At 48.0% G+C, this 24,389-nt stretch overlaps 1 protein-coding gene across 2 annotated transcripts in view; it reads right to left on the reverse strand.

Annotated features, from left to right (window-relative positions):
• Nucleotides 1–23,165, reverse strand: part of LOC144128641 (cell adhesion molecule Dscam1-like) — a 284,779-nt gene extending 261,614 nt beyond the window's left edge. Inside the window, exon 1 of one of the 2 annotated variants that reach the window (XM_077662190.1) lies at nt 22,617–23,165. In XM_077662190.1, coding sequence (XP_077518316.1) covers nt 22,617–22,737 — 121 coding nt within the window. In that variant the 5' untranslated portion in view covers nt 22,738–23,165. The remainder of the gene's footprint in view (nt 1–22,616) is intronic. The other variant, XM_077662189.1, reaches the window with a different exon arrangement.
• Between the last annotated feature and the right edge of the window lie 1,224 nt (nt 23,166–24,389).

Consider the following 24,389-nt stretch of genomic DNA (forward strand, 5'->3'; position numbering starts at 1 on the left):
CGAACAAAAAAGGCAATTCAACAGCAGAAAATTGCATTCACCTAAAAAAGAAAGAAAGGACCTTGACAACTGCGTTCTTAAACACTCCAAAAGGCCGCCGAATTTTCAGAAAATAAAGACGATAAACTCCAAAAGCTAACTAAATATAAATATTTTTCCTTGTTCTCAGAAAGTAGTGTAGCCTTCCTCTGCAGCAGTGTGGCTTAGCTTATGTGGACGTTAATGAGTAGTTACTTTCTTAGTTAACCTGTAGAGCTTCGTCATGTCGCCTTCAAATGCAGTTCCAAACAGGAGGAGGATCTCTCTCACTTCTACGTGTATGTGCGCGCTCTTTCTGCATTTTTTTATCTCTTTCCTAATGACATTCAGCTCCTCCTCCCACTTTTTTGTTTGTGTGTGTTGTGCTCCACACATGGGGCAGCCTATATCTCCCTGCCGACTGCGATCTTTGGAAAATTTATGTTCTTTAGTGGCATAATTAATTTTTCTCTTCACGGAGTGCAAGCTTATATTGAACCCTGCTACATTTATCTAGTTTTCCTGCAGCCGTGCATCTGTGAACTCCGCCTGTTCAGTGGCCCTGTGACTAAAAGTAAGCATAAAAAAGAAAGACGGGCATGCCACCGTTGCGTTATGCTAGAGTGTGGTACCTTTTTATGTTACTGAGATACTGCGTTAATAGAAAATGAACGCAGTTACTCTGGACAAAGTGGCGAGCGGGATAACTTCTCTGCGCCATGGCAACACTCTGCTCTTCGACCGTTTTGTGCCAGTAACTTAGTCAACCTAATCGGAGTGCGTGCTTTCGTTATCGTGAACACTGTGGATGACGTCCAATGGCTTCCCGCAACCAGCCGAGAAAGATTCAAGCGACATATTTTTTTCCTTTTATTATCATTGCCTCTTTATGAACCACCGAAATAATCCTTTTTTATTCAATCCTCTTTCACTTCCTGCTTCCTGTGATTGCACATATTGGATTTCCCCAGCTCTCGGCTAGCAAAATTGAAGAGCCCCCGGAAAGAGATTTCTGTAATTCGGCAACAAGCTTCGAGAATTACGCGTTGCAAACGCTATTATTAAAATTTGCCTTCCATTCGCTTATTTTGCCCAGAACATTGCATTCCCGTGTTTCATACTTATTCCCTTACTTTGATAACAGTTTGTCTCCTGATCACTGCGGACTACTGCTGTTGAAGCGATTCACTAAGCACACACTGTTGAGCTTGATCCTACATTCCTCAATTCATGCCCGTACAAGCGACACTCTTGTTTCGGCTTCTGTTCGTATACAAACTTAGTCGAGGGCCCTTCGCTTCTGCGGAGTATTGGTCGCCATTGATAAGGGCACAGAGTCTGCTGCGCTTATTGAGTTCCTCCTAAATTATTTTAACAAGCCTCTCAGTATATACGTTTGGTCGCCGCCTCTTATTGGTTAACTTCTTTGTTGAAATCTTGATTACGATCTGTCATTTGTTAGTGCGTAAACTGTAACATTCCTAAAAATTGCTTCTCTTATTGTCTTAGGTTATGACAACATAGAGGCTTTATATCTCATTCTAACTAAAAGTTGTAGCTTTTAAAACTTATTCATTTGCAAATATGTCAGAGCGTTATTGCACACTATTTTAGAAAGTGTACTCGTATAGGAGTTTGATTTGGAAGCTTTGTCTACGTTATTCCTTGTTGCTCGTTTTCCTGGATGGTTTGAAATGATACTTGAATACAAACCTGAAACCTCAAGTACGAAATATTATGCTGCCGACATAGCTATTATTATGCCCTCAAGGCGGCTGCTGTTGGCGATCTCTTTTATATATTTACTAGTATATATGGCGACTTGTCATACATGAGACTCTGAAAGAAGACAAATTGACAGCACGCATATCAGGCACATTGTGCCCGTCCGCAGATATCCATCTGGGGCGGCTTTTATTTCCACCAGATGAGCCGCAGCGGAGCCACGGACGCGGGACTTATAACTCGTACACGAGGACAAATGACGTCGGCGTCGGCGTCGTCCGTTTCTTGTGGGGCTCGTTTGTCTGCAAACGAGCGACGTGACAGGGACGAACTTTCACCGCTGCCTTCGATGCGGCCCTGTCGGCGACCGCCGCGAGCCAGAACGCAGAAGGAAGGCGCAGTTAGGGATGAGGAGGGGTTCTTCGAGACAGGATCGCAAGTGTGGCCCTGGGTAGTTGCCGCGCAGAGCTCGTCAGTGTTTTCTCGTTTTCATTTTTTGTGTCTGGGCTGTTTTAAAAAATTTAGAGGAGTGTTGGGATGTTTTTGTACAAAACTCACGATTTGCTGCGCGGAATGCATCACGTGTGAAAGAGAGATTACGTGCCTCAGGAAATATCCCGATTTTATTAATTTACAGAGAGGAATGAAGCACCCTTTCTCGGCTATAGTGCAAAATGCTAGATAGCGTTGTTTTTTCTTTAGTGTGTTAGTGTTTGGGGGCGGAGGGGGGGGGGTCGGTATTTAGTTCGCATCATGTATTTTATAAAACGAAAGCTTCTTTTAGTAGTGTAAGCAGTGGGCGCCATGGTTCTGGTCATTGTGACCTTGATAAACTCGCTATATTAGATGCGCTCGCCTGTCAGGTGTTAATATAGTTTATAATCAGGTCCCCTGGTTTAAATAAAAAGGAATGACACCATTATTTGCCTCTATAACAGCCAACCTTTCGAGCGAGTAGGGCTCGCTGCGCTTTCACAACACAGATGGAAGGGCGCAGCTCTAGTTATGGACAATGAATGGACGGAAACTAAAGTCTTAAGTTATGTATGGTCTCTCAGCGGCAGAACATCTTCGCACGAGAACGGCAATCTGGTCAAGTTCGTAGCAGTTTATTTTGTAGCAAAAACAGCGTGTCAGCAACGGGGACGAAAATAACGCAAATCGTACGACACAGCAGTGCACTCACAACAAAGATTCTAACGAAAAAAAAGTAAATATATACAGTTGGCCGCACATAACATAAGGAACATAGAGCCAATATCTAGCAGCAAGATCTAAACCGCTACGCTGGCAAAGAAAAGCGCTTCTTCATGTGTAGTGACAAAGAGGGCTTTCTAAAGAATACATTTTTGAATTTCTCAATCTGATATGCTCCGCAAGTTCCCGGGACCGCTGATATCACTGGCGGACCAGCACAGTATGGTTATTTAAATGAGGCGAACACTTGTCATACGAGGCACAGTGCACTGCTAAGGGTGTGAATCTTCGTGGGAAGCAGTCTTGCGGGTGGAAGCCAATCTCATTAGGCTTCATACTGTCTCTTTGTGAAGAGCCCGTCAGTGCTTCGTTAATAATGTGTTCAGACATCGCCCCGCGACCTTAATAAAAATAGCTCCACAAAAGTCTCGACAGGCCCTACAGTCAGAAGCCCCAATCCGGTTCCTTGAAGCAACCTCGTGGGCTTTTTGAACGTCCGCTCTCTGAAGGGGTGGAAAGGGTTCGGTGCTTATATATCACGGATTTTTGCTAATCTCTTCCGCATAGTGAATAACTAAGATTTTTAAAGAATCGTACAGAAAAAGAAAATGATGAGGTTGCTTTAAGGCACCAGGCCGGGGTTTCTGTAGTCTTTTCTAGAGCTCTTTTTTTGTTTACTTCGGTTCCACGCTCACAGAGTGGAGCAAACGTGTCTACAAGCAAAATTAAGCTGTAAGCTGTGGCACCTCTGTTAAAAGACAGTTACCTTGCGCAAGTGGACCGCAGTATTGCCAAGAATACAGACGGCTTTGAAGTCCGTATCTCAAGATATGTGCGCGGCTATCTTGTTCTGGCAAAATGTTGCTAGTTTTCTCGATGTGTTGCCGATATCCTCAGAGAGTTCTCCGAGCATGTTTTAGAGCCTACCTTCTTATCTGAGTAACGGCAGCATAATGCCCTTCATTTTCTTCACCTCCTGATACTATTTCAGCCCGGCCACATCTGCTCGGTGTATGTATGATCCGAGGTCCATGAAACCTTTAGTGAATTACATTTTGGCACAGTTGAAATTGGCGAATAGAGCAATGGCCGTCCGCTGCCTGTGCGGGACTAAACTAAACATTGCATAAACTCTCTTGAGCGCAGACTCCTTTCGCAGAAGTCCCGTTTAATAGAAGCGAATTTGCACCCTCCCTACTTTTGTCCGAGCGCGAAGCTTCTATTAGACGCGTAAAAAAAAAAACGAGAGACGCCCGTCTTGCAGGTAACGAGCGACCGATCCGACTGGGTTGTTGTCACATATGCAGATGTTGCACAGGCCTGAAAAATGTATGATTAAGATTTAGCGTAGAGTTGCTTACTCATTGTGAGAATTTTGCGTTGGTTGAACGAAAAGCGGTAGCGGCCAAAACACAAATAAAGGCACCAAAACGGAGCTCAGACCGTGTGTGTGCGAGGCATGAAAAGAAGTGCACTCGGTTAGAGGAGTGCTCTCCTGATTTAAAGAACATTACTGTGCTGGTCCGCCATCAGTGTCAGCTGTCCAGGCAACTTGAGGAAGCACATCCATTGAGGAATTCGAAGATGTGTACTTCAGGAAGCCATGTTTGTCCCTGCACGAGAAGGAGTCAACATTCCTTAACTGCTTCGCATATTAGCCATTGTGTCTTCTGTTAGTGGTGCTATAATTGCTCCTTGTGACATGCGCTGCCAATAAGCTACTTGGTTTCTGTTATATTAAATTCCTAGATTAAACAGAGCAGCGTTGTCCGCTTCACGCTCATTCGTCGCCGTTGTTTGTGCGCTGTCTATCCGCCAGAATGAATAAACATAATTGATTACTGAGGCCGTAGAGCTGTGTTATTTGTTTCATCTGGCCGGTACCTCTTCCCCAGAGAAAGCAGGCACAGAATCACTGAAATGTACGACAGTAACAACAACAAAAGCATGAATTCTCGCATATCTGGTCCCTGTGGTGTGGCATTCAAAAGAGTCTAGTGAGCTAAGCGGAGGAGTACCCACGTCGGCACCTTTTAAAAAGCTTCTTGCGACAATCGGTTCTTCCGGTTACACCGGGGCATGATCGGATGTTGGGACGATTTAAACAGGGGCTCGTGATTTGAATGTTCGGCAACGCGGACCCTGGGAAATTTTCGCTGAGCTCGAAGATCCCATTTCAGTACGGTCAATATCCACCATAAAGTACTCCGCTTAAGAGATACCGGAGGGAAAGACTGAAGTTGGGCTGTATTGACAGATATGTCACGTTCTGATGACCACGAAGCTGCTATCACTCAAAACGAAGGAAATTCATGAAATACAATACAGGTATCGCCCTCACCGGCCGTTTTCTCAAGCAAACTACAGTGACGTCAAGACAAATTTTCTTTCGCGGATTTCTAAGGTTTGGCTGTACCACCATTCAATTGTAAATAGTGATCACAGAGTTATTTTTGGGCTTGACGGTAAGAGCTTGAATTGAGCGACGGGGAAATTTAAGAGATTTTCGATTCGAGCTTCATATACTTACTGCCTATTCATTCGTTGATTGTCGTCTAGCAGTTAAGTTATTTCTTACTGCCTTGCTACGTAAGGACAAATATTTGCAGAATATGTATGTATGTATGTATGTATGTATGTATGTATGTATGTATGTATGTATGTATGTATGTATGTATGTATGTATGTATGTATGTATGTATGTATGTATGTATGTATGTATGTATGTATGTATGTATGTATGTATGTATGTATGTATGTATGTATGTATGTATGTATGTATGTATGTATGTATGTATGTATGTATGTATGTATCGTTTATGGGGGTTTAACGTCCCAAAGCGACTCAGGCTATCAGGAACGCCGTAGTGAAGGACTTCGGAAATTTCCACCACCTGGGGTTCTTTGACGTGCACTGACATCGCACAGTGCACGGACCTCTAGAATTTCGCCTCCATCAAAATTCGACCGCCGCGTTCGGGATCGAACCCGCGTCTTTCAGGCCAGCAGCCGAGCGCCATAACCACTCAGCCACCGCGGCGACTGTATGTATGTATGTATGTATGTATGTATGTATGTATGTATGTATGTATGTATGTATGTATGTATGTATGTATGTATGTATGTATGTATGTATTTATGTATTTATGTATGTATGTATGTATGTATGTATGTATGTATGTATGTATGTATGTATGTATGTATGTACGTATGTATTATTCAGGCACCGTCATGTGTCCTCTAGAAGAGGGCATGACATGGGAAGACGGTAAGCGGTAGGAAGTGGTAGACATGAGCACACTAACAACAGTTTTTAACAAAGTAGCAAATGAACATCAGGGGTATCTGCAGAGACCGCGATACGCCACTCGCGATCGGCGGCCTCGGATCAGTGAATCCCAGCGAAGAGCCTTTCTTACCGCTTCCCATTTGGCGGCGATGACGCGAGGTGTTGCTCCTCGGTAGAGCTGCCGGGCTAATCATTCGCGAAAGACGGAAGGGCGCGCCGAGAAACCCGAGTGAATGGGCCCGATCTCGCAGACACGTCGTCTACATTCTGTCTTTTCATTGTGCTCATTCTGCTTCCCGCCGCAGTTGCACACTGCTACTACGTACAATGCTCTCGCCCGCCATGGTAGCGGCCCAGTCGTTGTTGGCCTCTGTCCGAGTGGCACATACCCACAGTGAGCGAGCGGTCCTTTGTCCACTCCGCTTTTGTCCTTTTTTTTTTCCACCGTACACAACGGAAAAAGAAAGGACGGCGTCCGCCAAGGGAATTCCTCTCCTTCACTCGTTGGTGGCGATCTAGTTCATGCGTGATGCTTTTGCCGGGCACTATAGTTTCGGTGAGCTAATGGCTTTTAGTGTTCATGCTTATTTATTTATACAACAGAAAAAATAACCAATAAAACGTTCAAAACTAGCAGGTCTCTACTTCGTACTAGAACTACGCATACTACGCATTGTACCATCGTGCCCACGACCGCAGGAAAAAAGCAAGTGACAAAAGACCACGAGATGGGGAAATGTGCGCGCTCCCCGTGCCGGGCTCGGGAACCATATATACCGAGCTCAAGAGCTGGGGCGAACACAATTCCTCGTATACACCGGACCGCGCCGCGCAATCCTAAAGAGAAGCAGGGAGCATGCGTCATTTGGACGGGTATTCTGCTGGGACTCCCGCCTTGCCCATAGCCTTCGCGCGAGCCAGCGTAGTCGGCGTCGCATTTGCCGCTGCCGCCGCCCCGACCGCTATCGTGCTTAACGTTGAGTCTTTCTTAGCTTCAACACGAGTAGCTTCGTACGACGCGGCCGGGCCACACGCGTTGGTCTTTTCACGAGGGGTGCAAGATGGCTTGGCTGCTTGCCTTCTCGTTCGCTCGCGCCTGTTCCTTTACTCTATCCCTCGCTACTCACACTGTCCCCCTTGCCTCTCCCCCCTCCCCACCTTTTTTTTCATTAAGGCTTCTACTCGCTATGTATTGTCATTCTCGCAGACTCCTTGGTGTTCAGGGTCGGCGATGCCCGGTAGTGTACACACGCACACACAATCCGGAGGATGTATGTGTACATATGCACGCCCTTTCGTATATAACACCGCCTCACCCATTCTCCTTGTTGGCGCTGTGGCGAGACGCGCGTCGCTAATCTTCGCGCCATCTCCGGGAATTCTTTTCTTTGTTTCGCTCTTTCTTTTCCGCTATTATCTGTTTTCGGTCGCGGCATCGTATATCGGACTGCTCTCCTCTCTCCCCGTAAACATCTATATACTATCTACCGACTCCGAGCCATTAGGTTCATGGCGCTGCCGCGCTACTTTTATTCTTGTCTTTGCGCGCATCATTCTCTCTCTGTGTAGTTATCTCGGTTTCTTTATGTTTCGGAGCCATAGCCCATCCTCCCCTCCTCTCTTTTATGTGCTTCCTCCTCTCCAACCCCGGCACGGCCACGGCGATGGCGTTGCCGTACGTATACACACTTGGTCGCGTGCGCGCGCGCCCTCTGTCGTAGTTTTTATCTCAGCACGCAACCAGAGAATCACCGACCCCCCACAGCCCTGTGTTTGTTTTCTTTCTACAGTGCTTTGTCGCAGCCCTTCTATTTTACTTCGTTTCGTTTTGTCTCGGTTACCGCGTGTGCCACGCAGCAACCAAGCAAGAAAGACACGGAGGAAGAGAGGCGGGAGGGGAGAGCGAGGAGCACATTGCGGGACCAAGGGGCGTTTGCTAGGGCGCCCCTGCATCCCTACAGCAGCAGCAAAAAGGGGTGAGGAGGAAGAAGTCTAAGGAAAGACTGAGGGAAGAGAGAAAAGGGTTCAAGCGCGTGGCCAAATGGGAGAGAGAGCGAGAGAAAGGGAGACAGGGCATTGCGCTGCATGCTGGCCGTGGCGCGGCGCCTTTATGCGCTTCGGAAGCTCGGAATGCGATGCCAGAAGCGCGCGCGGGGGAGATAGGCGCCTGGACGCCGCGGCCGCGGTCACCGCGGCTCGCGCTAGGCCATCGGCTGCCGGACGGAGCGGCCAGACCTCGGAAGCTTCCAGCCCCACCCTAACCCCGCCTTTCTTTAACGCTCTTTTTATACATTTTTTATATGTATATACGCACGATTGTGGCCGACCCCGCTGTCCGTTGGCTTTTGGCGTCTTCCTGCTTTGCTATGCGGTGTTTGAGATAGCCTCCGTGTTTTCTTTTTGCGTGTTTGCGCTCGTCTGTGTGTGCATCGCATTCTCGGCGCGGTCAACTACCCGTGTAGAGTAGAAAAGGAGACTTGAAAGATAGCCCGCGGTTGTTTACGATGACTTCATTTCGTGCGCTAAATCACTCTTCTTTGCTGGCTGCGCCTGTTGTATACCAGTCGCGTAAGAAGTAGACTGAAACGCGGTGTGCAATAATGTAAAGGCATTGACGTCGGTCAGTTGGAAGTGAAAATTTGGCGTCGTATTGCGCGACTCTGGAATGAAATGTGTCGCGAACGCTTCCTCAGGGAGCCGGCTGTACGATGGAACCGCGAGTGTGTCTATGATATGTGGGAAATTAATGATCGCTATATCGAGAAACTTTGCGGCTTTCGTAACGAAAAGTTTATCTATTTCTTGTTTTAAGCTTCTCCTACATACCCCCCGCCTTTAAAATATTTGTTTTTGCATATATTCGTCGAGTAATTAAAAGGTTTGAATTGAAAAATAAAACATAATACCCTGTAAAGAGACAAGACTGCTTACATGTGTGAATGCGAAAACATCACTGTCCGTGGGTCCAGTGACACCGACACACACGCACCCCCCCCCCCCCCCCCACACACACACACACACGTATGGCAGCAACCAAAACACTGTACGACGAACAGTTGCATCACAATTTTTACATAAAAATAGTTTTTGAGGAAAGGAAATGGCGCAGTAGAGGTAAAGAATCTGTAAAGGCATACAATCGAAGGTGTATATGTCCTCGGTTCGAATCCCTGTCGCAAGCGAGTCTCCAACTTGACTATAGCACATGTAAGGTATATGCAGTGAGAAATCGTATGACACCACCCTAAACGCTGTACCCAATTTTGGCACGAATGTCGGGAAAACTGGCGCCATATGGAGGTCGGCCAGTGGCGAGTATATATAGACGAACGACATGCTTAGGATTGTCGAAGCGGCAGTGCTGGGCTTGCTGTGGGCGTCATATGGCCTCTTGATGACATCACCTTATTTTTCCTCCATTTTTATTGGCATCGCTGAGATTTCCGGTATAATCTGTGAGTACACACACTAACTCACGCACGCCGCCGGCTTTCCTTGTAATGGAACTAGTAATGCTTTCGCATCAAAACAAAGGACGCTCCGCAAGGCTTTGCGCCTGTAAATTTTGATGTCAGAAGCATGTCACGTTTTATTTCAACGCCGCTTGCACATCTGCGATTGAGTGCGTAACCGCACATATATGAGGTACTCAGAATTTCTGGCTGACTATGTGAATGATGAGAAAATGAGCAACTTCGATAAGCACGAATCATGTGGAAGCTTCGATCGTGCCAGAAATGTAGGAGAAATTTCTCGTTCGTGTACCACTCGAAAACTCAGCAAACTCTCCGATCGGCGCAACTCGGCGCAAAGCTTTAGAATGCGAGCTGCCTTACGACGCAGATGCGATTTTCAACACATCTACAGAACAGAAACACGTACAGTGCAAGAGGAAATGTTGAGTCACTATGAAATGTGTTTGACGCTGCCAAGTTACAGCTGTGCGCGAAGAGCGGTGTATTAATGACGCAGAAGTGGCTATGTACGTAGTGCGGCGCTAAGCGGCTGATTCTCGCCGTGGAGCAGTGTTTCGATGCATAAGAATGCTCATTTAGAGCTGTGAACTGGTCATCAAAGTGCCGTTTTGGTTTTGTAGCGACGTTATCAATGGACGACATTCGCGAATTTATGTCGTCGACATCGCCCGCTCACGCCGCACACTCACGCCCCTAGTCCTCTAGAGCCCCTTCTTACAGCACCGTGCTACTCCAACGCTGTTAAAGCTACGCCCGTTTACTCCAACTTCACATCCGCCACTGCTGATCCTGTCATGCCTGCCCTATATAGATGAATGAGCGACCGCGCGTGATACACGGTCGTACACGTACCGCACGCCTTCCATACGCCCCTACCTCGCATCCCATTCTCACAACGCGTGGCTGCTTATTGCATGCGGCCAGTCGAAACACTCTAAGCGAAACAAATCCACTAGAGTTCGCCCGCTGCGCTAATGCGAGTGTTGCAGCATAAACGAAACAGACACCCCTCACCCATGCCCATATTTGCAAGACACTCCAACTGGCATCAGCAGTTCCTCCACTTTGCAGCTCTAGCTGAAATTCGCATTATTACAGGGGTTAATGAACGATGAATTGCTATTTCTTTCTTTACCTTCTGCGCTGTTTTTCAGTTTCTGTCGGCTTATTTCAGCAGCAATCAATGGTAGGTCCTGCTGTGCCCTTTCTCCATTACGTCGGCGTGGTCAACTTGCCGAACCGAAGCACGAACGAGAGACCGCTGCGACCGTTCGCTGCCCTGTCCAAGCAGTGCCCATGGCTAGTGGCAGCTGCTTGCACACCGCTGACCTCCCATTCCTCCCTCCAAGCCCCCACCCACACTAGAGGAGCGCCGATGGGCGGACAGCGGGAGGGGGGAGGCCCCGGCGCACATGTTTTCTCTGCCGGCAGTTTCCCGTTCGGGGAGATCACAAAAGATAACAATGGTTCACGACGGCAGCGACGCTCCTCCAGACTGCGCACTGCACCCGCGTACCACCACCGTCTCGCGCCCTCCCTCTCATTCCTCTCTACGCCCTCCTTTCTCGCACGCGCACCTTGAGAACGGTGGTGCGGCTCGCAGTCCCCTGGGGCGGCCAAGCTGTCCGCCACAGTAGCCGCACAGAGAAGGAGACCAGGAGGGGGCAAGGTAGGCGAATTCCGCTCCCGAAACCCAGCTGCTCCGAAGCCCTGGGGGTCTTTGTGCGACGCATTTGAAATGCGCGTATGTGCGTCTGAATGCGGGGGTCCCGCACGGGCCATATGTGGGCTTCCTTTATTGTTCCGTCCGCGGTGTGTGCTGGCATGCTGTTTTCGCGCTGACCACGGGGAATAATTGAGTCCTAGAGCGCGCATGGGAAGTTTTTGAACCAGTGAGGCCGGTGTAAATCCAGAGGGGCTCGAGTGCAGTTATTCTAACCTTCTGCTTCGCCGGCTTTCCCTTAATGCCCTTCCACTCATGAAGGACACGCAGACAAATTTACGTTGACAACGCCCTCCGCGTTCCTCTTCTAATCAAGCTCTTTCCTGTCGCTCCTCGGGCCCGCTGAAAGCTCTGCATCCGCTCCTGACTGTAACGATTCTTGATGTTCGCGTGTAAGCCTCGTAAGCGGCGACGCTGTGAACGTGAGCGCATTGCTTTAGGGTCCAAGCTCGCACTTTAAATGACTGCCATTCAAAGCTCGTCCCGCTTCACTGGCTTTCCTCGCTACGCTCAGGCCGTTTAGGGGCGAGTTGCGCCAGTCTAGCGAATGGCGGCAGGTAAGTGACGGTTAGGGGAAGGGATTGATTTTCGATGAAGGCGTGCTCCGACAGTAGTTACAGTATGGCTACTAATCTCGCTGCTCCAATTGCACTCCTCTTACCTGTGCAAATGCACGAAAGAGTGCTCGAACTGGCAGCGCTTGTAGGCATAGGCCTAATGATACGGACGAAAAAAAAAAAGACCATACTTCCTTTTTTTCGTGGATTTTTGTGCTCATGTGTTGTTCGACGGCTGGGACACGTGGGTTTCCGCTCCCGGGTTGTGCTTTAAGATATTGGAAATGCAGTTAAACTGTGGTTTAGCATATTAGAACGTAACCATCTTCCCTAGGCTGTTGCAAGGCACGCAGCAGATGACCGCAAGGGCTCAATGCGAGTTCAGGGCAATACGTAGCAAGAATAACTGTCAACACATCTTGCCTTAACACATAGTCCTCACATTCGGGTAGCACGCATTTAATGATTCTTGCCATGACGTCGCACGAACCCGCATACTGCCCTGGTTTGCTTGCCCCGTATTTAGCCAAACACAACTTGCAACCTTAGTCGAAATGTAGGGCCTGGTATGCTCGCTGTTTAACGTAAAAAAATATGAGGCTCACTATGGTGTACCTGGCAAAGGATGTGGACTTGCGAGGAATGAGATTTCCTTTGTGCTTACGCTACAAATTCCTGGGCAGATAGCGAGAAAGGTAGCGTACTCAGTCTTGGGTACGCTCCACACAACTCAACCGGTTAGTACCGCGGCCGAGGCCTCACCACTCCGGCAAGGCTGTTGTTCCATGCTGTTCACTGAGCACGCGTAACGCGCCCTGGGTTCAGTTGGCCTGGCGTTGAAAAATGTCCCTGTTCTACCAATAGAACCGGGGCATGTTTTGCAGCCTTTCTAAGAACAGCTGTAGCGGTTTCGGAGCTGTGCGTAGCTGAAATTATGAAATATTTGTGCAATCTTTCTTGCATTATCATACGAATAAGAAACCGCCCACTACCGCCTTAATGAACTTGATTCAGAAAGAGATATTGTGTCGTGGCACGGGTGCTCTCAAAGCTACCCTTAAGGTTACTGATACAGGTGGGAATCAACTTCGAAGTTATTAGGTAAGGATGTCGCAGGCGGCGGAGGCTTTTTGTCGATAAAATATTTGCCTGTATATTACGTATACGCACGTAAGGTTTAGTAGGATGGGACTGTGTACGCGAAGTATAAGTACTGTAGTGTCGCTAATTTCTGAAACCTGACCTTCACGTACTCTTGCTCAGAAACCGGGCCAGTTGTCCTTACTGCGTACTACACGAATCAAGCAAGAACTCAATGAAGTTAATTATCATTTCGCAAATGTAGATCATCAAAACGCTCTACATGTACAGACGTGTTGAGAGAGCACTTAAAGGAACGTTTTTGCTTATCCAGAGAAGTGGCCCGTTCGGCGCTATTGCGTACATTCCAGTGGAATTTGGGAGAGTCAAATTTAAATGCAACAACATTAAAAGCCCCATCGAGAAAAATAATGTGTCGTCGGTGATAAAATTCACCCATTGGCTGGACCAAGGTAATGTCACTAGACCGGAAATGAGGTAACTTCCGGAAAGGCATCAACAGATTGTGATGCTATCGCAATATCAGCACGTAAAGTAATTAGGTGTCACTGAATTTTTGAAATACGTCATACTAGCGGTTTGCTAGTGGATTACTAACAACAAAGAGGTAGCGGTTAACAAGTACATTTGACTTAATGAGCTTACTAACTGAAGCAGGTGGTCATTTATCTGATGTACATCCTTTTCCAAAAGTTTACAGCCCGGGAAGTTTCCTTCTCAGCCGTGTAGTGGGGCTTCTGAAGTATTCGTGGGCAGGCCCAACGCTGAGAATGCATTGCGAGCTAAAGGGTGCGGCTCGGAAGCAAATTCTCTGGGCTCTAAATTTTTGACAAAGGGTGTACACCACACTCGACACTATACTGTCCCGAGGCAACCGTCTTTCTATCCCACCCCTTGCTAATATGACCCATATACACTAACAGTGCTTCCGAAGCACTAAAAATATTCCTTCGAAGACAGTCTCAACTGTCAGTTGACTGGTTGCTGCGTAATTACGACGATATCTGAAAGGTGGTGCAAGGCCGAACGCGATTCTGTTAATGTTCCATTGTTCGACATTGTTTCGCTTGAGGAGAAGATAGCAGGTTAACATATACAATGTTATAACGAATTTAGCGGTTCTCTCCTTTTAAATCGTGAACAGAAACGCGTCGCGAAGTTTTCGTAATAACGACTGAATTATTGGGTAAAAAATTTAACCATGATTTAATATGGTTCAGGCGCTTGCATTTTCCAAGTGTTTACGCGCACTGAGCTCTGAGCGCAATCGCTGCGTTTTCCGACTTTCTTTGCCTTTTTCCGCCGCGTAACATGCATCGCGACGGTGTGCACACGTTTTATGACATCTGACTTTGATGCTGTTTTACTTAAAAAGTGCGCACATTCATTTTTTTGTGGATTGAAAAAGTAGAAGTTTTTGAGTAGCTAGACACAGGAAACGGCGGGCGAAACTAGGACTTTTCACAGCGCAGCTGTTAATGAATCATTGCTAAGGGGAACGTTTTGTGGTGTAACACATCACGTGCCTAGCTCCGTGGACGAGCATGAAGCCCACATGCAGCCTCCCTCTCCGAGCGAGCTCCCTGCTCTCAGATCACGTGAAGACTAGCCGTTTCTGATTGATCGAACTACAAATTCCCTATTCATGTTCGTCGTATTGATGAAATGACGCAACAGGCGAAAAGACCCAACGGACGCTAAATATGAAGCAACAGCGTGCCAGAGCAGGGCCGAGGCGACAGCAGGATCGCCTTCAAACGATAAATATGACGAATGGGTTCAGCCGCGAATTTTACAACGCAGACACCTCAGCTGCGCTCGAATTCCGTATTACCAAAAATCGCAATCATCATTTCATCTTCTCTTTCAGTTGTGATGGAAGAGGAGGAGCATAGATGAAGATGACATACAATTTGCCCCTGTAGCAGAAACCGGGAAACGCGCCTGGGTGGATTCTGCGCACGTAGATATACATATCTGATAGGGGCTTCCCTGCATGCTCAATGACCACAAGCTTGTGGTTGCCACCACTGTGACACAAAATTATCATACTGCTCAACGATTTTGTGCTTCAGAAAGATTTCCCTTCAGAGCATTAAATATCCCTGAAAAGAGTTTTATGTCCGGACTGGAGCTGTGCCTGAGTGGGAGGCCGTCTGAGTTTCTACATTTGCCTTCGTGCCGCATTATGACTCCATCGATGAACTTACGTGGGAAGCAACTACGAAACGCCACTCTTTTTCTGGTGGTTTGGTTTTATCACAACCAATGTGTTTTTTATCGTTTTTTTTTCTTTTTGTAGTTCTTATACTCAAATGCGAGATAGACCAGCAGGGGATTAGCACGGCTGGCGATGATGCTGATGACAATGCAATAAATCAAAGCATGTAAAGTCTAAAACTGGAAACAATTGCGGAAAATTGCAACAACACAGTCGCACAGTCCTTGGCGCTCTTGAGGAATGTGCATGAAGCATGTGAGTTTAGTTCCCTAAAATGAACAATACATTCGCAACTAATAGATTATTAGCAACCAACGTTTACGCGTGCATTTCAACACATAAACGACAGCACTGATCTTAGATGACACCGTTATACAAACGTCATCAGCCATCTTTGCTCCTGCGTCTAAGAGGCCACAGAGTGCTCCTACCTGCGCTGGATCCTCTGATATTTTGTTTACAGCTTATAAACCGGCTAACGCCAATTTCTAGCGGGAAGTCCATGAGAGAGCGGCTTTGTCACAGGAACTGACATTCGTATAGTCTACACAAAAAGCTTCGTGTCCGTAGGTGCGAGCTTTGAATAAACGGACTCTATTCATGGACCTCTCTGATTCTCGCCTCTTTATGCCGGTTTTTGTTTAGCAATGCGGCTTTCGTATATCTTTTTGCAACGCCCGCATAGCGAGCGACATATCATGATTGAAGCGTCGGCCTGTTTTGTTAAGTGGTGCCGATGCTTGTATAGAAAGCGATAACGGAAAGCGAAGCCTAATGCTTGCATGCCGTTATTGTAAGAGATAGGGCAGGATGCATTATGCATGAATCGGAAAGAAAGGGTAAATATTCGTAGTAGTCGGCGGTGAAAATCAGTCCTCTGCCGCAACGGACGGAGTGGGAAGCACCCTTAATATAGGCTTGAAAAGGACGCGGAACGGTAAATTAACACGGAGTGGCGTTCAGACGACACTGCGGACGGCAGTAGATTTAGCCGATACATCATTAGCATCGCATGGAGCGTAATTTATATTCGGCACACGTTGCGCGTCCACCAAGTGTTGTGATAGACAGTGGAAATAACAAATGAGTCGCGGGGGTGTATTTTTATCGAGCGATGGCGCAGAGAACGCACAAAATTAGCATAGCGTTCCACAGAGACTGAAACAGAACTGCCCTATAGAAAACAACGGCTTACTACGATCCAAGAAATCATCGAAACGGAGCCAGACTTTTAACTTTCACCCGTCAGCCTTACACACTGCAGCGTAATTAACAGTGTCTCTGCCTCGTGTAAATGTCTAGCCTTTTTTGTGCTCTTTACAAAGAATAAGAACAACCTCCTGGTTAGCGGCTGCTGTTTAACTAGATCTCTTGTTAGACCTGTCAAATAAGTGCATTAAATTAATACCCACGTACGCCGCCATCTACGCGTACACGTCTTTTTCCCTTATGGCTTTTCAACAGCGTCTGCTACTGCGCAAGGAAAAGGCGGGGGTTGACAGCGCGGCCTTGTAGGGCCGGGCTTTCGTCGCTGCAGCATGTGCAATTACAGGGCCGCTACGCCGCCATCGCGAAGGCAGCTCATCATGGACCAAAAAGCTCACTAATGGAACGGCCACTATACCGTCTAGTGCGGGGAAAAAAAAAACAGTATACGCGCAAGCCGGAGGGAGTTGCTCTGAAGAAAGTGCACCTGTACAGCGAATGAGCGCTTGAGAAGTCGGCAGCGGGCGGCGACTATAGAAGGAGAAGGGAGCCACTTATTTGTTTCCAGGCCTTTCGTGTCCCGCTAGAAGAAAACAGAGGCAAACGCTTAGCCGAGGCAACTACGCGGTGGCGAAGTGTCTTGCCTCTTGTCGCGGGAGGCGAGGCAACACGGGAAAGCTGCAGCCTCGCTGGGGCCAAAGCCAGGGGACGGAGCCACGCGGAGAAGCAAAGAAGTACAAGAAAGGGTGGACTGCCGCGTGGGAGCGACAACGGACAGAAATAAAATAAGATAAAAAAAACGAAGAAATGGGAAAACACGAAACAGCCCGGAGTTGTGAAGGAAAGAGCGGGCTAGTGAACGTCGAACAAGGTACGTCACACGGACTGCAAGACAAGCCGCGGTCTTTCCACCAACGTCACGAGGCGCAAACTTACCTGTCGCTGGCATTGCTACACACTTGCCTTGAGCGGAGAATTCGCTCCCTCCCCGACTTTCTCCAGTGCGGCCTCTGCTTTATATCCTTTCTCTCTCTGTCCTTCAATCCGTTTTTTTCTCTTTCATCTCGTCTTCCTCTTTCGCTTTTTTCTTTTCTTTCGCGACTTCTAGAGTTTGGCCGAACCTGCGCGCCTCTGTGTAAGAAGGCGCAGTTAGTGCGTTTTCACTTGTGTGTCCACGCCGCATTAGCGTCTAATTCCTTCGGCAAACTTTCTCGGAAGAAAGTATGTAAAGGCCGGGCTTTGCTGGGCGGTTTTGTCGGCCACCTTTTCTTTTGCCCTTTAAGTTTGCGGGTTCAAGTGCGGGGTCTTCACCTATTCGTCTTTGCATTCCACGCGACGCGGGAAGCTCATTGGCTGACTAATGGCACGCTACTTGCAGTCGAGAGAGACGGGAGACTGAAAATTAAGTGACAGACATTGCGGGGTCGCTTAAGCGTGCCTCTCTGCTTTCTTGTTTGGCTACACTGGGCAAGGAGTTCTTGAGAGTTTGCAGGTCGGTCTCGCACAGAACTTTTCAAGCGCCGTCCAGCCGTCTCCCTTAGTCTCTGAAGCCGTTGCGGTACAGTGTTTAGAACAATACGGGCGTGATAATATTTATTTCACTTGTAATCTGTTTCATCAAACTGAGAATGAAACAGTTGCTTTCTGTTCTTTTTCCACGTAGGATACTCTTTCCATACTTAAAACGCAAACTTTCTTTAAAAACTCGTGCGCAGTATTTTTTTTTGACCCTCAATATTTCGATTGCAACACCGCCATCTTATGCTTTTCTTTCCTCATTCTGCGGCATGCTACAGCATCGACTATGTGACCCGAGCAATAATCATTTCGTATCAGTAGTAGTAGTAAAGGCCTTCTGGTATGCCAACTACGCCAGGCTAGGCGTTGACCTAGCAAAATTTACACTGTTCTCCTTACAATGACTCCCACTGCACCGTCTCAAATTATGCATGAAAGGACTAATTGCGACTACGTATGGTATACGATGTCAGGGAGCACGTGTATACTGGCTGCATGCTCTGCCTGATAGATTCCGCTCGCGCACTGAAGCCGTTGTCTGAAGACAGTGCGACTCTTGTAATGGCCGCAGAACTGCTTCCACGAAGAACAACGTCCGTCCGCGGAGGCAGAGCAGCCCGTAACCCAAAGCCGGCAGTCGGTGTGATGAACTCCCATGATTAGCTGCGGCGCCGCTGTAACGGCACACGGGCCAGAGATGTAGACGCGCCAGCGCCTCGCGTCGTCCTTTGATTATATCTTGCTGGAGACGGCTCTTCACACACTTCCTGTATGACGAGGCCTATCTTCCGAGCCCGACGATTGGGTGCGTGCATGTCTCGCCATGTCTTGGGTACTTTACCGTCTTTTATTTCCTTTTTTTTTATTTTTGTGGGTCTGCTTTGAGTCCCATGTTTGAGCAATATTTTTGTTTTGTAAAGCCTCGCGACAGTGGATATTTTTTTTTGCTAATTAGAATGAAAGAATACTTGAATAGAACCTCGCTTTCATTTCCGCTGCAACATGTATGCAAAAACTCCTGTGGCATTGAAAGGAGTTTTCTGCCGATTTTTGCTGTCGGCGTTAAGCAGAGGCAAGTGTCATAACGCGCCCGCAGTGACCAGCACGTTTATTAACTATTTTTTTTTGTGGGATGCGGGTAGCATGCGGATTTATTATCGGATTATTTTCGGTGAATCTGTAATAAGGAAAGATTCCATTACGTAAAACAATGTACACAAGTCTGGGACACCATAGTTTTGCTGATGTGAGCTCTTAACTGCCTGACATCGCAAAAAGAATGCAATAAAAAAAATCTTCGCAGTATGACGCAAGCAAGCTGAAGCCCTTAATCTCACGAGGCTCCGTCTTCGCGCTTTTTGGCTGAGTCGCAGAAACGTTTTCAACGACAGCGGGTGACCAGCTCTCCTTCTCTTATTAAATGGCCTTCCTTCGCCTTAACTTCGTCAAAGACTGGCGGAGCGCTGACCGACGTCAGTTTCGACACATGTAACCAGCGCGGGGGCCCCTCAAGGTTTAGCACTGGAGACAGCAAAAATTTACAGAGGCGCTGTGCACTATCTCCCTTTTTGCTCTCGTTAAAACACAACAAAAACAAAGCAAACCCCAGCGAACTGGGCCGGCACAAGGGGCTGGGGTCCTTGTCACAGGGGTGATTTAGCGCACCGGAACAGAGAGAGAGAGGGAAACGGAAAGGAATAAAAATTTCAGTGCAAGTTTTAACGTCGGCGCTATGCGAACGTAGACTGGAGGAGCATGAAGCGCAGTTGAAGATAGACGCAGATCGTCGGAGTGCTGGGTGGAGGGATGTGAAAGGAACGGTAAGCGGGGGAAGGGGGGGGGGGGGGGGGTGAAGCGATTCTGGCGCGAAAGAGGGCCGGAGAAGGCACTTTCCTAAAAGACACCCCTGAGAGCACTTCGTCCATGTCGAGGCGTGTAGCGTGATTTTGGCTGGAACGCTCAGGAAGCCACGCGCATGGCTTCTGGAAAGCCCGGCCGCCCGTTCGCCGTCCTGTGGCAGCGGACTGTGCAAGAAAGCTTTGTTATTTTCTTCTCTTTCTCCACATACACGCTGACAACGAAACAAGCGAAGCGGAAAGTTGGGCGCCTGGAAGAAGGTTGCCGGCAGACTGTAAATAAGGTTATCGCCGAGTTCAAAAGCTGCGACACGTTTGTTAGGTGGGAGCACATTAATGCACTCTATCAAGTAAAGAAAAATCTCTCTAGCGGGCTCAAGTACGTGTCAGCCCTCGTAGCAGCTTCGATATCTCCAAGATAAACAGCTCTGAATGAGAGCTCTCGAACTGCAAAAGAAGGGAAGACAGTAGGTTTTTATCTTTTCTTTTCTCGGTGGTACACACAGGAGCTATACTTTGTATTCTTTTCCAGACACTTCCGCGAACTGAAAACAAGGAAAACAAGACTGTTGGTAGATATACGAAGACAACAGTAAGTCAATGGTATCGGTATATGCCTCCTTATTATTTCTGAAGTGGGCGGAAATGTCTTTTATTGCCCTTAAATGACGCCAGATATGTTCGAGTCCGACATGACATGAATAAAAGGCGTATGTCAGAGGAACTACGTTAAATTGAAAAAAACGTCCTGCATCGAATTCTGAGTGCAAGTTTCGCGAATGATATCGAAAGTATAATCGAAGGATATTGCGAACATGACTCGCATCGTAATCGTACAAGACGGTTACGTCACAGCGAAAAAATCTCTTTGCAGGGGACGTATATCTCACCTATCACTTTCCAGATACATTCTCCGGCACCTTTGCAATTGGACAAACACAAATTTATAGAATGCCCGAGGCGACTACACACATGGCTTGGCGTCTGTCAGTGCTGAAAGATTTAGCAACCAATGATAGCGAAGACTGAAAGAGAGAAAAAAAAAAGAAAGTTGCATGATAGAACCACAGCTTGATGTCCTCTAGATGAGTTCAGCTTTGGTTGAGTTCTTTATTTTCAAGCCGTTGTTGGTGCATAGCGCAAGTTAGAAATACGGCCCAAATGTGAGCAACCACACGTCAGAAACTTGGTGCGGTGGTTTAGTCTTTATTAGATATCAGATTTATTAGTTATTAGATATTAGTTTATTAGCGGACAAAATCATAACGAATGAGTGAGGCTAGATGGCTTGAGCGCTGCTTTTGTTGATAAAGTTCGTTAGAAATGGGACTTTTGAGGCGTCAATCGCGCCAAGCTGAACCTGGCACTTGTGAAGCGCAGTATCAGGAGAAAACTAGAAAGAAACTGAAGCATAACTCCACTGCGGCCACATTTACTACCTAAACTACAATAAGCACGACCCAATACCCCCCCCCCCCCCTAAAAAAAAAAAACTTGTGCTTGGTGATTTACTTTATATATTTCTTGAGTTTCTTTTAATTTTTTTCCTTCGTCTTTTTCACTTTTCTTGCACTTCGGTTTCACACTGCGTGCTCAGCGTACGAGGATGAATCTGGTAAATTATTTGCATGATTACGCTTGCCGCTTCCGGCGGTGGCAGGGCTAGATGTACAAGACAGGAAGACCGCTTCATAGAAGCAGTCACTGAGATCCCTTTCTAGCGTAACAATAAAGTTTTCCTTTCTGACACATTGCGCAAATTAATGGCCTAAGAACGGAGACTTATACTAAAACGTGACAAAATCTTTGAGTGTTACTAGTAACAGGCCGTATATAGTGGGCGAAAGCAAATATTAAGTAGTGCGCTGATATCCGGAGGCAGGAAATACTGGCAGGGACTCCAGTGTCTACTTGCTCCCAGCCCAGCCTTTTTGAGGCAACAGCATATTATGGACATAAAGCAAATAAAGCGACCGGGACTTGAAATGTGAGATTAATAGCAGTATTCTTTATTTTTCTCTTGAAAGCCTATTATATTTACTCATGTTAACTTATTGTGCGCAAGACTGTTGTTTTGTAGTCGTATATGTATCGGCGCTATTCTCGGAAGCACGTTTGAAACATTTGACTCATCTATAAAACTGTCTGGGCGCTAATGGTGGACGCATATGAATTGGAGCTTTTTTCCCTTATTAGAAAAGCTATTGCGCTGGCTCTCACTATACTGGTACTGGCATTATACGGTTGAGCATAGGTGTGCGAAGCACTCCTCACAAGGGAGGGCTAAAGTCTATACGGCAGCGCTTTTAGGTAGATATCTGCTGAGAAGCAGCCGAGGATATGAAAATAATTTTCCCCACTCTTCCATCCACCCAGCAAATTGGAAGAGGATAGGGGGCGTGGCCTCTCTTTTCCTCAGCGTGCACGCCTCTGACTGAAAGAGAACGAAGTCCCTTCCACGTATGAGCCAAAGACTACGTTGCAGAGTTGTCTGCTAGTGGTGTATGCGTCCCTCAACTATGCCTCCACGCAGGTTTATCGAAGACGCGCGCATGCTTGGCAAAGCGATCATGCCAGGCGCAGTAAACCGTCTAGACACGCCTGGCGGTATCACATTTAACGCCGCGCGTGTACAACGTTCTCCAGATGCACAGCGAACGAGACACCGGGGAAAGAAGGGAGCACGAACCAGAAAATCTCTGGCTAATCTTCAAGCGTTTCTCACTCACCCAGACAAAAGAGGAGAGCCGCCTGGCACACCAGAAGCAGCCATACCAGGGATCCAGGCGCGCAAGTGGTTGTCGTCGCCGCAGCACTGGGCCGAGCGTGTCCCGTTAGCGTCGCCTTCATGCTTTCGGCTTGCCTCCGGCCCGCTTCAGGGCACGTTATCCATTACCGGCTGTCAAGCACCGCGCGGCACAGCACACGCACGCACATGGTTGTTCGAAGAAAACCGGAGGAGACGGCGCTCGTCCCGTAGCACCCGGCCGTAGGAGAGGGTGGCGCGGAAGAGACGCGCAGCCGCTGGAGAGCGAGCGATGCCACCACCACCGCTGCCGGCGCCGCTGTCCCGACAACGACGCGATCAGCAGCGGAGCGGCCGCCGCCGGGGGGAGTGGAGCGCGAGCGGCGAGGGCTTCGGTCGCGCCGGGGGCTGGGATGATTCTTCGCTTCGGGCAGCCGCTCTGGTAGCGACATGCAGCACGCGTCCTCATCGACTCGCGCGCCGGTGCCAGCGGAGCCCGGAGGGAGAGCGGCGGGAGTGGCGGGCCGCGTGCGTCTCCCTAGGGCGGGGGTGGAGGGAGGGGCCTAACTGCGCCGAGACGCGGGGCCGCCCCGCGCGCTAGGGAAGGCGCCTAGGGAACACCGAGGCGCGCTGGGGAACGCGCACACTAACTGCGCGGGTACCTCCTCCTCCTCCTCTTGCTCACTTCCCGCCGTCCCGCGACCGACGCTTTCGGCGCTGCTTTCGGGCTCGTCTTTCCCTTCTTCCTGGAGTTGTGTGTAACAGGCTGTCCCGTTTGGGGCTTTCGGGTCGAGGCCGTGCAGAGGAACAGGCTTGTTGTTTCCGGAGGTATGTTGTCTAATTCGCAGTTTTCAAGATAACTACCGGAACGTGGGCTCTTGGATTCTGCTTGGTGAAATTCCAAGTGCACGGGATAAGACGGAGCAAAGTGTTTGCATAGCGGCGAATGCAGAGTTGCAAGAAGTTCTTTGGGACTTGTATTACTCGGCAGATTTTTCCTGCACATGTCGAGCTCGATATTTTGCGATCGTCTGTGAGTTTTTCGCTGAATGGAGGTAAAATTGTCCTCCTGAATACTTGGCGTGAGGGCATGGTCAGGTTATGGTGGTGGGGCTCGAAGGACTGAAACACTCTCTACGCGTATGCAAGCTTTGCAGATATGCGGCTGAATTTTCACAGACGCACATTCTCGGTCTCTTTTATTCGGCCCTTAATCCCTGAGAGCCAGCACTCTAGACATTTCCATAACCTCCATCTACATCTCGGCTAGAGCGCCTTCCGAATTCCTTGCAGGAAAGTGCCCTCATCCTCTAGACTACCTGCACACGTCGTTTTTGAAACATGCGCCTTGGGAAAACAGTGCACTCCTGAAGTGAGTAAAATACAACATTAACAAATTACCCTCAACTGCTGACTGTTGTCAACAACATAACCTATTTCACTGCCCCTAGAATTATTTATAAGGCCTTATGACAGCTCGACATTATACTCCACACACGAATTAGCCTATAAGAACAGCGTATGAAGCCCAAGTCTCAGGGTAGATTTTATCTCTCGGCAATGGACGCATATTCCCTCCGCTAAGCATAGTAACTGGACGCAGTTAGCAATCGGAGGATACTTTTAAACGTGACACCGGAGGTTTTAAAGGTGCACTAAATAGGAATCTGAACTCGTCTTTTTACCGCGGGAACTCTATCTAGACGTTCCGTGCATTCTTAAAAACTACGAATTATTGTCCTGTGCGGCCGATTTC

Source organism: Amblyomma americanum, chromosome 4, assembly GCF_052857255.1.
Source record: "Amblyomma americanum isolate KBUSLIRL-KWMA chromosome 4, ASM5285725v1, whole genome shotgun sequence".
Taxonomy (NCBI): Eukaryota; Metazoa; Arthropoda; class Arachnida; order Ixodida; family Ixodidae; genus Amblyomma; species Amblyomma americanum.